Here is a 16,514-nt window from a genome sequence, read left to right as displayed (position 1 = left end):
TTACAGATTTGACACAGAGCATGGTATAATAATGGTATATAATCCCTAAAAGGCAGAACTGGTAGGAGACAAATAAACAAACACCCGGCAGCGATAGATTTAAATATCAGACCGGGTGGCACGCACAAGCAACCACAGGCGCCTCGGGACCTTTGTACTGCAATACAGCCGGCACTCATTTGACCTGAAGAAGCGGCTTACGCCGAGAAACGCGTTGTCATAGTGCTGTACGCAATCAATAAATGAAATTATATTTTATTACATTTTTATTGCATTCTTTCATAAAATTTTGATTATATGTAAGGAATATCTCTTCTGATGATCTTCCTCAATTTGAAGATCTAGTATCTAATCCAATTGTGCGCCTCCAACCTTCCAAATTCACCTAAAAGGCAGAAATCACATTGCATTCCTAAATTGGAGGCCTTAAGTGCTTGAAAACATCTTGCGTGTGTAGACATGGATCAGGTAGTGTAAGTAGTGTACTGCTTCACACTGACAGACCAAACTCACTGTGTAACACACCACAAACAGATGGCCGTGCTGGTGCGTACGTTGGTGAGAGTGCAGGCGATGGCGGCTTTCCAGCCCATATGGTCGGGCTGAGGTAGCTCAATGACAGAACAACAGTGACTGTCCAGCTGATCGAATTTGGTCTGTCCACAATGAAGCAACAACCTTATTATCTTGGGTGTGTCCCCCAACACACTCATATAGGTCATTGCTTCATTGTGATACGCAAGACCCTTCACCGCAGCAAGGTAACGATCACGAAGGGAAATTGACCCATGTACATGCCTTTTGTTTTGTTGTTGCAGCCCCAGTGCATCCAGAAAAATTAAGCAGGCATGTACACGCACCAGAAAAATTATTATTCTTTTTGTTCAGGAATCCACCTGGAGTCCTGGACCCTGTTGGTGGTGGCAGAGAAGGCAGTCAAGTGGCCTGCAGGCAGAGATGCTGTGTGGGGACTGACTTAGCCTTCGGGCAGGCAGTCACACGGCGTGCAGGCAGAGATACTGTGTGTGTGGGGACTGACTTAGTCTTCGGGCAGGCAGTAGCCCTCCAGAATCCATGCCTCATTCATTTTAATAAAGGTGAGGTACTGAACACTTTTTTTGACCTAGGCAACTTCTCTTCTCACTGACAATGCCTCCAGCTGTGCTGAAGGTCTTTTCTGATAGGACGCTTGAGGCAGGGCAAGCCAGAAGTTGGATGGCAAATTGTGACAGCTCTGGCCACAGGTCAGGCCACAGCTGTTCAGGCTGTCGATGGTTCTTTCTCTACCATTGTTAAAGAAAGGGTACGGCCGGGGAATCAGGGTTCGATTCCGGTCCGGAGTGGGAGCTTGAGAAACAGCTACCCCCACACATCCAAGGAAGGCAGCAGGCACGGCAAGCAAGTCCTGACTCGGGGAGGTAGTGACGAAAAATAACAATACAGGACTCTTTTAAGGCCCTGTATAATGATGAGTACACTTGAAAGCCTTTAACGGGAATCTGCCATTCATTCAACTGTGTGATCAACTCTCTTGGGTACTTTCTGCACCATGATGACCACTGGTAATGGCCGGGGAATCAGGGTTCGATTCCGGTCCAGAGTGGGAGCCTGAGAAACGGCTACCACCACACTGTATAAGTAATGTACCTGCCCTGACCGTGCATTGCAGACCAGGCATCTGGGGTCAGATCGACCATTGACCCAACGCTGTGTGCCAGAGATGACGCCACTTGCCTTTCAACATCACGGTACAGTTTGGGTTTTGCCTTTTTAGAAAAATAATTGCGGACTGGCTGACTGCTGGTATAATACAATGTGCAGTCACACAAGTGCAGTGAAGGGTATGCACTGACTGGTATATAAAACAATTTGCAATTACACAGTTGCAGTGAAAGGTATGCAGTGACTGGTATAATACAATGTGCAGTCACACAGGTGCAGTGAAAGGTATGCAGTGACTGCTGGTATAACAATGTGCAGTCACACAGGTGCAGTGAAAATGGATGCACTGACTGCTGGTATATAAAACAGTGTGCGGTCACACAGATGCAGTGAAAGGTATGCACTGACTGGTATATAAAACTGTTTGCAGTTACACAGATGCAGTGAAAGTGTAATGATCCGCTCAGCTGTCTGCACAGGCAGACAGCTGTTTGACCATTCCTTAAGTCTGTGGGCTGCAGGTCTCTGGAAAAGAGACCTGTCTTCACTTTGCAAGTTTCAGACCTGCTCTGCTGCTGAGGAATTTGCATACACTGGTCATGCAAATTGCCTAGCCACCTCCTTTGAAGGCTTGCAGTATAAATACCATGTGATCCCACAGTCCTTTGCTGGTCATGAAGGTTTGTTCCGGCAAACACTCCTAGAGTGTCAGCCTTGCTGCTGTTTGCTAAGATTATCTTAGAGTAATTCCTGGGGACTGCACTAGGCAATCCTTCTAGTGCAGTCAGGTTGCATTATCTTTATTGCCTGTCTTGTCTTGTCCTTGCGATTGCACTGTCGCCAGCGGTTGGCGATGGTGAATCGTTTGGTCCAGTACCTGGATCGCATTTGCCCTAGCGGAAGTGGCAGTGGATCTCTCTAGTCTATGTCTTGGAGTTTTACCGTAGCTGCGGTTGCTACTGGTTACTCCTGTCTGTCTTGCCGTGTGGATCGCACTCGCTCTGGCGGAAAGAGTAGTGGATCCTGCTAGGCCTATTCCTGTACTCGGATCACACTTGCTCTGGTGAAAAAGAGCAGTGGATCTTGCTAACTCTGTTTCTGTAATTGTATCACACTTGCTCTGGTGGAAAAGAGCAGTGGATCCTGCTAACTCTGTTTCTGTACTTGGATCACACTTGCTCTGGTGGAAAAGCGCAGTGGATCCTGTTAGTTCTGTTTCTGTACTTGGATCACAATTGCTCTGGTGGAAAAGAGCAGTGGATCCTGCGATCTGATGCCTGTATCTCCGGCGTTTCTGCAGATTGTGATCAACATAAAGGTGTCAGTTTTGTCAAATATATGTGGGATCCTTTGTCAATTAAAAACAGATCTTTTTCTCGCAGTAATTCTTTAAGACCTTCTATCTATGATCCTGCTATGGGGAAAAATCCTAAACTATGCAGCATCAAAAGTAATGTTAATATGTCTAATAAAGTTTCTCCTGTTGTTGTCGCAACTTCTTCTGCAAATTAATTTATGTCTCACTTTGTTCACACCTGTAGAGGCCCGTTGCCTGATGACAGTTGCTCCAGTGTTTCTGTCCTAAACATCCTTGCAGTCTGGTCCACAGATTGCGGAGGTTTGCGCTTTGGAAGTGTCAGTTTCACAACCTAAAGCGATCTTGGATTCGCAAATTTTACGTTCTGACTCTTTGGATTTGACATTGTTAGCCGAATCTAAGGGTGAGACAGCGCTTTGGTCATGCAAATTGCCTAGCCGCCTCCTTTGAAGGCTTGCAGTATAAATACCATGTGATCCCACAATCCTTTGCTGGTCATGAAAGTTTGTTCCTGCAAACACTCCTAGAGTGTCAGCCTTGCTGCTGTTTGCTAAGATTATCTTAGAGTAATTCCTGGGGACTGCACTAGGCAATCCTTCTAGTGCAGTCAGGTTGTATTATCTGTATTGCCTGTCTTGTCTTGTCCTTGCGATTGCACTGTCGCCAGCGGTTGGTGATGGTGAATCGTTTGGTCCAGTACCTGGATCACACTTGCCCTAGCGGTAGTGGCAGTGGATCTCTCTAGTCTATGTCTTGGAGTTTTACCGTAGCTGCGGTTGCTACTGTTTACTCCTTCTGTCTGTCTTGCCGTGTGGATCGCACACTCGCTCTGGCAGAAAGAGCAGTGGATCCTGCTAGGCCTATTCCTGTACTCGGATCACACTTGCTCTGGTGGAAAAGAGCAGTGGATCCTGCTAGCTCTGTTTCTGTACTTGGATCACACTTGCTCTGGTGAAAAAGAGCAGTGGATCCTGCTAACTCTGTTTCTGTACTTGGATCACACTTGCTCTGGTGGAAAAGAGCAGTGAATCCTGCTAACTCTGTTTCTGTACTTGGATCACACTTGCTCTGGTGGAAAAGAGCAGTGGATCCTGCTAGCTCTGTTTCTGTACTTGGATCACACTTGCTCTGGTGGAAAAGAGCAGTGGATCCTGCTAGCTCTGTTTCTGCACTTGGATCACACTTGCTCTGGTGAAAAAGAGCAGTGGATCCTGCTAGCTCCCTGAACCCGGATCGCACTCGCTCTGGCGGAAGAGCGGTGGATCTTATCTGACCTATTCCTGTTTTCCGTTCGTCTGTCTGTCTGCAGCAAACGCTTGCGGTTGTCTGCGTTAAGGCAGCCGTTTAGCAAGCGTTGGGTTATTTGTTCATTTGTGTTCATTCGTTAGTCAGGGTGGTGTGCTTGTCTCTGTTGTGCTTATCGTGCGGAGACCGCGCCGTAAACGCACTTGTTGCTGTTGCGCCTAACGCGCGGTGACCGCGTTTAGGTATTGAGTTTCTTATTTTCGTTGTCATTCTCACTGTATGATATGCTGTGCCTTTCGCTCTGCTCCTGTGTTTAAACCTTTACTCTGTCTTGTGTCACTGTTGGCAATCGCCACTCTTGCGATTGCCAACATTGCGTTCACACTTTGGTTTTCGCTGTTGTGTGTTGACCATTGCCGGGCGGCGTCTAGATTGGTAGACATACATATATTCTGTCTATGTGCTCTTGCCCTGCATTGCTCCCCACGTACAATTTCTATCTGGCGTCTGTGGCAGTACAGAGGGGTTGTTCCTCTGTTCTCCACAGCTCCATCTGCTGGCAGGAATTCCCCTCTATAGGTGCATTGCACCGCAGCTGGTTTCTCTTAGATTATACGCTTGTGGAGGATTTCCGCAGTGTCAGCATGCATCCTGTGCGCTGACCACGGGAATAATTCCACAATCGTTACAGAAAGGTATGCAGTGACTGGTATAATACAATGTGCAGTCACACAGGTGCAGTGAGAGGTATGCAGTGACTGCTGGTATAACAATGTGCAGTCACACAAGTACAGTGAAAATGGATGCACTGACTGCTGGTATATAAAACAGCGTGCGGTCACACAGATGCAGTAAAAGGTATGCAGCGACTGTTATATAAAACAGTGTGCAGACACACAGATGCAGTGACTGGTATTATAATACAATGTGCAGCAGTCACACAGGTGCAGTGAAAAGGTTGCAGTGACTGCTGGTATAACAATGTGCAGTCACACAGGTGCAGTGAAAATGGATGCACTGACTGCTGGGATATAAAACAGTGTGCAGTCACACAGATGCAGTGAAAGGTATGCAGTGACTGGTATAAAACAGCGTGCGGTCACACAGATGCAGTGAAAGGTATGCAGTGACTGCTTTATAAAACAACTTGCAGTTACACAGGTGCACTTAAAGGTATGCAGTGACTGGTATTATAATACAATGTGCAGCAGTCACACTAGGCACTGAATGTGCTGGGCCTGGCACAGTATAGCAATTAGCAAGAACTAGCTGCGACAGACGAGGCTGTATATGCAGTGTCAGTGGGCCACACAAAAAAAAAAAACACATCACAAGAACATTAGCTCTCAAAAGAGCTGTTTTGGTGGTGCTTTTCAGCAACAAATATCAGCGAGGAGCAAGCTAACAAGAGCCTAACTAAGCTTTCCCAATCTTTGCAGCAACCTCTCTCCCTTCTCTCACTAAAACAGCAGCACACAGAGTGAGAACATGGCCGACGCTGCTGCCTTGTATAAGGGGGAGGGGGCTTCAGGAGGGAGTGCAGCCTAATTGGCTGCCATGTGTCTGCTGACTGTGATGTAGAGGGTCAACGTTTAGCTCAGTGATGTAGTATAGGGGGCGGGTCAAACTCGCATAAAGTTCGCGATTCGACGGGAACACGAACTCGCGTTGTTTGCACTAATAAGTTCGCGTTCAAACCGTTCGGGACATCTCTACCTATCACAATGTCAGGCGCCAATATTTTATTTGGAAATAAAGGTGCATTTTTTCAGTTTTGCATCCATCACTATTTACAAGCTTCTAATTTTAAAAATGTTTATAATATACCCTCTTCACATGCATATTTAAAAAGTTCAGACCCTTAGGTAACGAATTTTTTTTTTTTTTTTTAATTGTATTTTTTTTTTCCATTAAAAAGTTTATTTGGGTAATTTTTGGTGTGTTGATTTTAATGTAATAATGTGGGTTTATTTTATTAAAAAATGTATGTAGATGTAGTTTTATTATTTGGTGAGATTTGTTTTTGTTTTTTCTCGTCCTGGAAGGAGTTCTCGCTAAGCACTAAGAGGACGGGAAACATTGTTTTTTCAGAAAGACCGTGGCCTCTGATGATGAGAAGCCGTCGTTTTTTTTTGCTGGGGATACCGGGGAGCACGCCGAAGTGCGCAGCAGCTGCCTGGACGTGAGAATCACGTCCAGGCGACATAAATGTTTAAGTGCAGGGGTCGAGTCCTGCGTGGACGCGGGTGAACGGCGTCCACCCACTTTTTCTTCAGCGTGGACGCCGTTCACCCTGGCTTGTGTGGAGGGGAGCAGCGCAGAGAAGGAGAGCTATGGGGACAGCGGGGATGGGCGGACATCTCCCCCCCTTCCCTCACCTTCGTGCTCCCCTTCCTGCCTCTCCCCTCCGGTGTTTTGAAAAAGTCTCTCCCCTCCGGTGTTTTGAAATGTCGGCCCGGCGGCTAAAGTGGGCGGAAACTTTCCGCCTTCTTCCAGCCGCAAGGGACGCTCCGCTCTGTGTGCGGCTAGAAGACCAGACTAGCCGTACACAGAGCGGAGCATCCCTTGCGACTAGAGCGCGGTAAGTCTCCGCCCACTTTAGCCGCCGGGCCGACATTTCAAAACACTGGAGGGGAGAGGCAGGAAGGGGAGCACGAAGGGGAGGGAAGGGGGGGGGGAGATGTCCGCTCATCCCAGCTGTCCCCATAGCTCTTCTTCTCTGTGCTGCTCCCCTCCTGCTGGGGGCACACCTGGCTACCTGGGCACATATACCCTGCCTACATATACTGGGCACATATCCCACTGGCTACATATACTGGGCACATATACCTCTGCCTATATATACTGGGCACATATCCCACTGGCTATATATACTGGGCACATATCCCACTGGCTATATATACTGGGCACATATCCCACTGGCTATATATACTGGGCACATATACCCCTGCCTATATATACTGGGCACATATACCCCTGGCTATATATACTGGGCACATATACCCCTGACTACATATACTGGGGACATATCCCACTGGCTACATATACTGGGCACATATACCTCTAGCTACATATACTGGGCACATATACCCCTGGCTATATATACTGGGCACATATACCCCTGGCTATATATACTGGGCACATATACCCCTGGCTACATATACTGGGCACATATACCTCTAGCTACATATACTGGGCACATATACCCCTGGCTATATATACTGGGCACATATACCCCTGGCTACATATACTGGGCACATATACCCCTGGCTACATATACTGGGCACATATACCCCTGGCTACATATACTAGGCAACTATACCTCTGGCTACATATACTGGGGACTACTATACTCATGGCTATTTATACTGGGGACACCTATAGACCTGGCTACCTGGGGGTACCTATTTTGGGGGAACAGCTGCCAGATTATGTGTATGTTAGGGGAATGGCTGCTGCCAGATTACGTGTATTTTGGGGAACTGCCGCCAGATTGTGTATGTTTGGGGGACCACTACTGCCAGATTATATGTCCTTTGGGTGTTATGTGTAGTTTAGGTGATCCGCTGCCAGGTTTCGCGTATTTTGGGGAACTGCTGCCAAATTATGTGTATGTTGGTGGAACTTCTGCTGCCACATTGTCTATTTTGGGGGAACCACTTCCATATTATCTGTATTTTGGAGGAACTTCTACCAGATTATGTGTCTTTTTGGTGAAATGCTGTCAGATTACATCTATTTTTGGGGGATACACTACGGCAGAGCTCAAACTTCCTCGGCAGACCTTTTACATCACTGCTAAGGTCATGTATATTTGGCCCCACCCATGACCACGCCCACGGTGTGCTTGACCATGCCCATTTTTGGCGCACCGCGCTACGCATGGCGCAGAGGTTCTCCAAGTGAGTCCACTCACTTCTATTCCCAGGACTAGCCCCCTGGTTAAGTGGCAACCGAACCTAAGTTGCAGACCCAGAATGAACACACAGATCAGATGCTTTGACTCTGGTCTGACTACACTGGCTGCATGCTTGTTGCAGGTGTGTAACTCAAAAACACAAGACATAACAGTCAGGCAACTGGCATTGTTTATAAGGGAATGAAGATGCCAACCCCCAGTTTCCTCTAACTTCAGGTTCCTTTTAATTGTTATTGAATTAGGCATTACACTGTGTTCAAATCTCCATCTTAAAGTAAAACTTTTCTATTGCTAAGAAATAAGCAATACTTTCAGTTAATGGACAGCCGAACTGAGAGAGATATTGAGGATGTCATATTTATTTCCTTTTAAACAATACCAGTTGCCTGGCAGTCCTACTTATCTCTTAGGCTGCAGTAGTGTCTGGATCACACCTAAAACAAGCATGCAGCTAATCCAGTCAGACTTCAGTCAGAGCAACTGATCAGCATTCTTGTTCAATGTCTATGGCTAAGAGTATTAAAGGCAGATGATCAGCTGGACAGCCAGGCAACTGGTATTGTTTTAAATGAAGTAAATATGTCAGCCTCCATATCCCTCCCAGTTCAGGCATGTTCTAAGCTTACATAGTGGTAGAATTAATGCCAAACCTTTTTTCTACTTGCTTACCTTTTGTATTGTGCATATAAAATAGTAGTCACTCCACTGTAATTCTACCAGTGGCTGTCAGATGAGAAGTGTAAAAGCTCTGGCCAGCCATGCAATTAGTGCAGATGTGGAAAATAAGTAACAAGAACTTTTACTCTTTCTGCAGCTAATTATTCACGCAGAAAGGGGAAAATGATGCGTGCTCACAGGCACATTGCCCCCACGTATGCTCCAGTAATTGTGATGATATATGACGGTCACTGAACCATTATAACATTGTTTAGATAATGGATTACAAGTATCCATATCCATTAATATTTTCATCAAACAATGGAGGACAGCATTTGATCCTGTCACCTTACCAACAACTGTTAAAACCCATCTCCTGAAAAAAAATGTAGTTTAATTTTTGTGGAACAGTTGATTCTCTTTGGGTTCTAATAGTTATTCCTGAATACATAGCAGGGATGTTCTGCAACCCACTGACCCTGGAGCTACTGTGATGACTTCAATATTAACCCATGTCATACCAAGGGCAGGAGATGAATAACATAAAAAGGAACAAGCACCCCTGAATAATCGCAAATACCTTCTGTCTTAAGAAGGCAAATTTCTGTTTTCCATTGCGTTTTAGTAAGAGAGCTTTTTGGTCCTTTTTAGCCCCTTACACACTTCTAGGAGTCTAGCTCTCCTTGAGCTTGCTGGGCAATCTCTTCTTGTTGTAGATATGTACCATGTTGTCAATGGGAAGACTTACAAAGCAAATGTTACCACGTAGTGGATGAAGCAGTAAAAGATAAATGTCCTCAAGTGACCTAGTCAGAGCCCAGACTTAAACTCTATTAAGAATGTGGGGAATGTCTTGAAAACTGCAGTCCAATTTGACTTGGCTTGAACATATAGAGAGGATAGGACTAATATTGCACATTCTTCTAGATGTGTAAAGTTGGTAGTGGGAAGCATCCTAGCAAATTCAAGGCGATAACTAAAAGTGATTCCACAAAGTACTGAATTGATGGTATTATACCTTTTATTTGGCTGTTATTAGTTGCATTGAGTAAATACTGCTGGAAAAATAGCTTTTTTTCAGGTTACAAAGGAACATAAAGTGAATATTGTGAAGGAGCGGATTCCTTTCTATACCCATTATATATAACACTTGTTTCACACTATGCCGGAGCAACAACGTGTCTGTATAGTATGCTGCCACTGTCATTGTCTGCTGCCCTGTAGGAACACGGCCTCAATTCACTAAGCTTTATCAAACACTTTATCAAATGTTTGATAATTTACCTCATGAGTAAAATCTAATTTTGAATTCACTAAGGTGTTATAGATTTATTGAACAATTTATCGATAAAACATTCAATAGATCTATAACACCTTAGTGAATTCAAAATTAGATTTTACTCATGAGGTAAACTATCAAACGTTTGATAAAGTGTTTGATAAAGCTTAGTGAATTGAAGCCACGGGGCCTATTCTGTATATTCATTGGTCCACTGTCATTCACTCTGGGAAGTGGTCTAGCAGGGTACCTAGTGTGAGCTTCAACAGTCTTCTAAATCCTACACCCATTTTTCCAGGATGTAGAAATTAGAAACAGGTAACAACATGCTGTGATGTGACATTAGCTGTAAAGAGCTCTCTGAGATGCAAAATGTATTTTGATGTCATTCCTCTGCAAGGCAGATCAGACTGTCTCAGAATGATATTAGCAATTCTCATGTCTGGCCTTCAAATCTTTGCCCTTGTTCAAACCACACTTCAGAATAGGACTTTTTTTTATAAACTTGAATTCCATTCCTTCTTCTTTTGTTATGTTTTAAAATTGCCCATTAGTACTATTATTATATGAGTGTGTCTGTTAATAAGAACACCATGTTAATAAACACAGTTATTTTAGTTTAAAGTGTGACTACGGGCAGGGAGACATGTCAGGAGGTCATCCCCAATGTTAGGTTGTTTGTATTATCTAGCTCCTATTAAATAGTTTTCTTGCATAGTGCTTGATAACATGCACTACAACTGCATTGATGGGAAGCCTCTTTGGTTTAGTGCATCCTCCTATAACAAGTTCAGCCATAATGTTCCCCTTATGACAAGCACAACTTTATGTTCACTGTCCCCTATAAAAGGTGCAGCAATAATGTCCCCCCATAAGAAAAGCAGCCACACTACCCTGTTCTATAACACGCAACAAGTGCTGTCATTATGCCCACCTCCTTATTACAAGTGCAGATCTGACCTCCCCCTTAATGCAGACTTTGGCACTTAAAGTCTGTTCTTGGTCACTTGTTAAGTGATGTTGCATAAGAAACTAAGGCCCTGATTCACCAAACAGTGTTAAGATTGCTCTGTGAATCACAAAGGACCGGCACCACTGTCTTGTATTAAAGCTCTTTATTGATCCAAAGTGCCAGCAGTGACAGACTGCTGTTTCGGTTGCAATAACCTTTATCAAACTGCACAAAAGCCAAGCCTAAGATTGCTCTGCACAGGCATTGCTCGGCAAATTCACTGGTACAAATGCCGGGGAGCAGCGCCCATTAACCTATTAGCGCCACGCATGTTATCGGGGTTATTTGCATGTGGTGCTAGGTTGATGGAAACTGCACCCTAGCGTTAGTATTGGTAACATTGCGATACACTACCTGCACACTGCAATCTCAGAGCTGTTTGGTGAATCAGGGTCGAAGTGTGGGACAGACATGAGAGCCGACCCACTCGAGAAGATCTGCTGAAGTATCAGGTAAATATGCCTACTCAATGATACAGTCAAGTGATGACAGCAGGGTTCTTACAGCAAACATTCAAATATCCCAGCTCAATTCACATGACACCTGTGCATGCACATTACACTTCCACATAACAGAGATTTTTGGTTCTACATATCCAGAAATATGGGTGATAACCACAGACCTACAACAGGACCAATCTCAAGTTGAGGTTTGTACACTAGCAGTGGATACAAACATAAACAAACATGCCAGATATCCTGCATTTCACTGTGCAGACTTCTGCATTGAAAGGGAAGGAGCGGTGAAAGGGAGGAGCAGGTAAGTAAAGGTCCGTACACACGCCGGACTGGAGGCAACGACGGGTCCGTCGTCACCTCCCGCTGGGTGGGCGTTCCAGCGACAGTCCGGCGTGTGTACAGACCTTAATCACTTGCCGACCGCACACTCATACCGTGCGGCGGCAAAGTGGTAGCTGGAGGACCAGCGTCTGCGTCGCCAGGTGCCTCCCTAATTAATCAGGAAAGGCCGCTCGCGCGAGCGGCCGTTTCCTGTTAGATCACGGAGCAGGTCTCCATAAATAGCCTGCGAGCCGCTGATTGCGGCTCGCAGACTAAATGTAAACGCAGGAGACGTATGTCTCCTTTGTTTACATTGTACGGCGCTGCTGCACAGCAGCGCCGTAAGACAGATCGGCGATCCCCGGCCAATCAGCGGCCGGGGATCGCCGCCATGTGACGGGACATCCTGTCACAGGCTGCACAGGACGGATAGCGTCCTGTGCAGCGCGGATCAGCAGGGGGGAGAGGTAGGAGAGGGAGGGGGGGAATTTCACCGCAGAGGGGGGCTTTGAGGTGCCCCCCCCGCAACATGCCTGCCCACTGAAGCGATCAGACCCCCCTGCACATCATCCTGCACTGATCGCTCTGCATGCCACCTGATCTGTACTGGGGGCTGCAGAGCCCACCCAGCACAGATCACAAAAAACAGCGCTGGTCCTTAAGGGGGGGTAAAGGCTGGGTCCTCAAGTGGTTAAGCATGCAGCGTGGGTGTGGGGAGAAAATTATATTCACCTGCCTCCAATGTGGTATCCTAAACACAGTAGCACCGACTCCCTACTTGGCACCCTCAAGTCAAGATCTAGCCCTATTCAAAGAAGCCCTGGAGCAGCTCAGGATTGCATCACTATGTTGGTAACAGCTCACAAGGAGATCATGTAGTCGCATGAAATACAGCATCCTGCACTATGCAGATAAACCTTTATTAGAAAATAGCTAGCTAGTTATCTAGTGGTAGGGGTGAGCCCTAGGCAGAGAATGTGCCCAGTTTTACACTTTGGTCTACACAGACTCTTTACAGCTTTTCTCGACCCTAACAGGAAGGTATTTTCCAAGCAGCTTGGCTTTGCAGCTGAGCATTTATTGTACTTATTGCTACCGGATGCCGTGAATATACTTAATATTGATAAAGTAATATTTCACTAAAGAAAACAAAACATGGAAATGCTGTAAATAGTGAATTTCTCATCTTCTAGGTAGGAGATCCTCCACAGTCATTCTGCAGTCTCTGTGGGACTGAGGAGATCTAAAAAGGAGATCTATCTTGCAGTTGGTGTCAAGGTGCAAAGTTAAGTTCCACGATGGTTGTAATTCTTTTTTACTTAAAGCAGACCTGAACTCAGAACTTTCTCTCTGCTCTAAAAGATAAGCTACAGCATTATAACCTTTACAGAAAAACATTTCTTTGTTACTGCTTTCAGAGCTCCTCAGAGATGCTGCAGTGTAGTTAATTGCTGGTTTCTTGGAAGCACATAAAGGGTTAACCTCTCCTGTGGAAGAGTTTAGGTCCTCTTTAACCTAATAAAAACTGCTTTCTTAAAACTTTAAAATAGTATACTTTCAAACATTTGTCATTTTTCTCTTAATCACTGTGAAAATTTCAATATGAAAATCATAAATTGTTCCTCTTTATTTCCAGGTATCCAGTGGCTACCTTGTGGTAGTGTTTGTATATGTGACGGAATATATAGGGATCAAAGCCCGCACTTGGGCCTCTATGCACATTCATGCATTCTTTGCCGTAGGAGTTATGATTGTAGCTTTGGTTGGCTATTTGGTACGAACCTGGTGGATATACCAAATCATTCTTTCTGTCATCACCCTGCCATTTATCCTGTGCTGCTGGCTGCTTCCAGAGACCCCGTTTTGGTTGCACTCTCAGGGAAAATACAAGGAAGTAGAAAATGTGATTGCAATGATGGAAAAATTAAACAGGGTGAAAACTCCATGCAAACTCTCCGAACTGTGTCCTGTGGATGAAACCAGGGATTCTAAGGGTGAACATACTCATGTGACCAAAACCCACAATGTATTGGACCTCTTTCACAACTGCAGTTTTGCAAGAAGGACCATTTCTGTCTGGCTTATCTGGTTCACTGGCAGCTTGGGATACTATGTATTCGCTCTAAATTCCGTCAATCTAGGAGGAAATGAACATTTAAACCTTTTTCTCTCAGGTAATAACATTATCATTTTACACTTTGACTTTGCAGATGCTGTAGAAATCAATGATGAGGTTCTCTAGAGCTGGACAACAGAGCAGAATATACGTGATGCAGGAAACCTGAGCTGGATTGTATTGCTATTTGGTGACAAAAGTGTGCAGCCCTTTCCTGGTCATACTGGGCAATTCTGAGGGTTATTATCAATTATTAGGTGCGCTATTGGATCTGTAGGTCCAAACATAAAGCAAGAATATTTTCTTGCCTGAGTTCAGTTATACAAGAAAATACTTGCATATTAAAACAAAAATGTTCACCTCCTGACTTAGGCCCAGTGCACACCAAAACCGCTAGCAGATCCACAAAACGCTAGCGGTTTTGGGTGCGGAGGGCAGATAAATGGAGCAGTGCACACCGAGCGGATTTGGATGCGATCCGCCGGCCGCATCCGCCTGTTAATCCGCGTGGCTAATGTAAATGAATGGGCTGGTGCACATTGGCGGTTTGAGTTTTTTTTGCAAACCGCAAACGTGCAGCAGGGGGCACGTTTGTGGTTTGCAAAAAACTCAAACCGCCGGTGTGCACCAGCCCATTCATTTACATTAGCCACACGGATTAACAGGCGGATGCGGCCGGCGGTTCCGCTCAGTGTGCACTGGGCCTTACAGCTGTTACTGTTATTGGACCCAAGTCAATCAGCCTGCACCACAGCCACTATAGTCACATGGGCATGCAGGGTGCTTTGTCATCTGAAGACACACCATGATGGCTGTCTGCCTTTATCAGAGAGGCACTAGTTTTATGATTGTGGCAAAAGCTACAATCATAAAACTAGTGCCTCTCTGATAAAGGCAGACAGCCATCATGGTGTGTCTTCAGATGACAAAGCACCCTGCATGCCACCTAATAGCAGAAAAGTTAATAAAATCCAGCCTTCATTTACTGGATAACTTACTGTATGTTCTCTAACAAAAGAAGCTCTATTCTTTTAATGAAAGCAAGGAGGTATAGAAAACATTTGGCAGTTATTATGACTGTAAGTTTAATATATTATTCAAATACAAAAAGAGTATTGTAAAAAGTGTGACATACCTGTGTGAGTAGATCAAGTGGTGTGTGCCGGCCACAAATAGCCTTAGAACTGACTCTTCTGATAATGTGGGACAGATGTATCAAAGCAATTTGGACACATTTCTCGTCCTATTTCTTACCTAAATAAACACAATTGGAAGAAGGAGGCCACCGTGAACAGCCTGCCAGCTGAGATCGGAGCTGGCAGGCTGAAATAATAGAAAAAGGCAAATATTTATGTGTACAGCTCTGCGATCTAGCGCAGCGCTGTACAGGGGACAAACCTGTCACTTAACTGTTGCTAGCAACAGCTCCCAAACGTAATCCTATACATAGGCTAATGCCTATGTTTGAGTAGTGTATTGTATGGATTGCAGTCTAGGGCCAATTTAGGGGAAGAGGGGGTATCAAATAAACAGGGTTTAAAAAAAAACAACCTGATAATCTTTTATAGATAAAAAAAAAAAAAAAAAAAAAAAAAGATTGCAGCAGCAGTCAGAGACCACCATAAAAAAGCTCTATTAGTGGCAAGAAAAGGAGGTAAGATTAATTTGCGTGCTAAGTTGTATGACCGAGCAATAAAATGTTTAAAGCAGTTTAAAACCCTGACATAATATTCAATAAAAACATGTTTACCTACTTTTTATATGCCATACAGTTATCATATTTGCATTTGTGCATAAGTATTATTATTCATTTAGAAGTTATAGGTTTCCAAAAGTACTGTTTTTTGCGCTTGCGTATTTTTGCGCTTTTGTGAGCTGACTTTGCATTTTATTAATAACTGGTTTTATTCATTGCTGTTTTGCAGGCAGACATGCTTTCAGTGTCTCTCTGTCTCCAGCAGCATCTCCACAGTCAGAGAATGTGTCACATTTCTCACTTGATACAATTAAGTAAACACAAGATAACATTATCTAAAGTTCGGGTTGCGTCTGCATTTCACTGCACTGAACTTTCAAGCTGTGTGTGTAACCCTTCCAATGCTGTTCTAGTAAAAAAAAATGCTGATTGCATATAATATGCTGTAAATAATGTTTTAGAGCAAAGATGAAATGCAGGGTTATATTCCACTTCATTAAGCTGCGCAGTGCTAAATTGTAAAAAATGGCCTGGTCACTAGGTGGGTTTAAACCTGTGGTCCTCAAGAGGTTAAAGAAATGTGTGTTTTTGCACATTTCTTTAGAAAAATTGCTCTAAAAATAGTACAGGGAGTATGTTTTTGAATTTCTTAAAATCAAAACACTGCAGTGAAAACTCCTGTCAGGGAACCGGCCCGCGGCACGCCTGCGTATACGGTTCCCGACTGTGGGTTTGACCAGATCGAGAGGAGAAGCAGCCTTAGTCGAGCTACCACAAGGCTGTGACCCCTCAAACACTTCTCACTGCCACCACTAGCTGTTGCTAGACACG

General features: G+C 44.7%; 1 protein-coding gene across 1 annotated transcript in view; it reads left to right on the top strand.

Annotated features, from left to right (window-relative positions):
- SLC22A16 (solute carrier family 22 member 16) overlaps positions 1-16,514 on the top strand; it is an 87,868-nt gene that overhangs the window by 40,327 nt on the left and 31,027 nt on the right. Inside the window, exon 3 of the mRNA XM_068231296.1 lies at positions 13,508-14,045. Coding sequence (XP_068087397.1) covers positions 13,508-14,045 — 538 coding nt within the window. The remainder of the gene's footprint in view (positions 1-13,507; positions 14,046-16,514) is intronic.

This window comes from Hyperolius riggenbachi, chromosome 4 (assembly GCF_040937935.1).
Source record: "Hyperolius riggenbachi isolate aHypRig1 chromosome 4, aHypRig1.pri, whole genome shotgun sequence".
Classification (NCBI taxonomy): domain Eukaryota; kingdom Metazoa; phylum Chordata; class Amphibia; order Anura; family Hyperoliidae; genus Hyperolius; species Hyperolius riggenbachi.
Note: the sequence above shows the minus strand (reverse complement) of the source record. Positions and strands in the feature narration are given on the sequence as shown.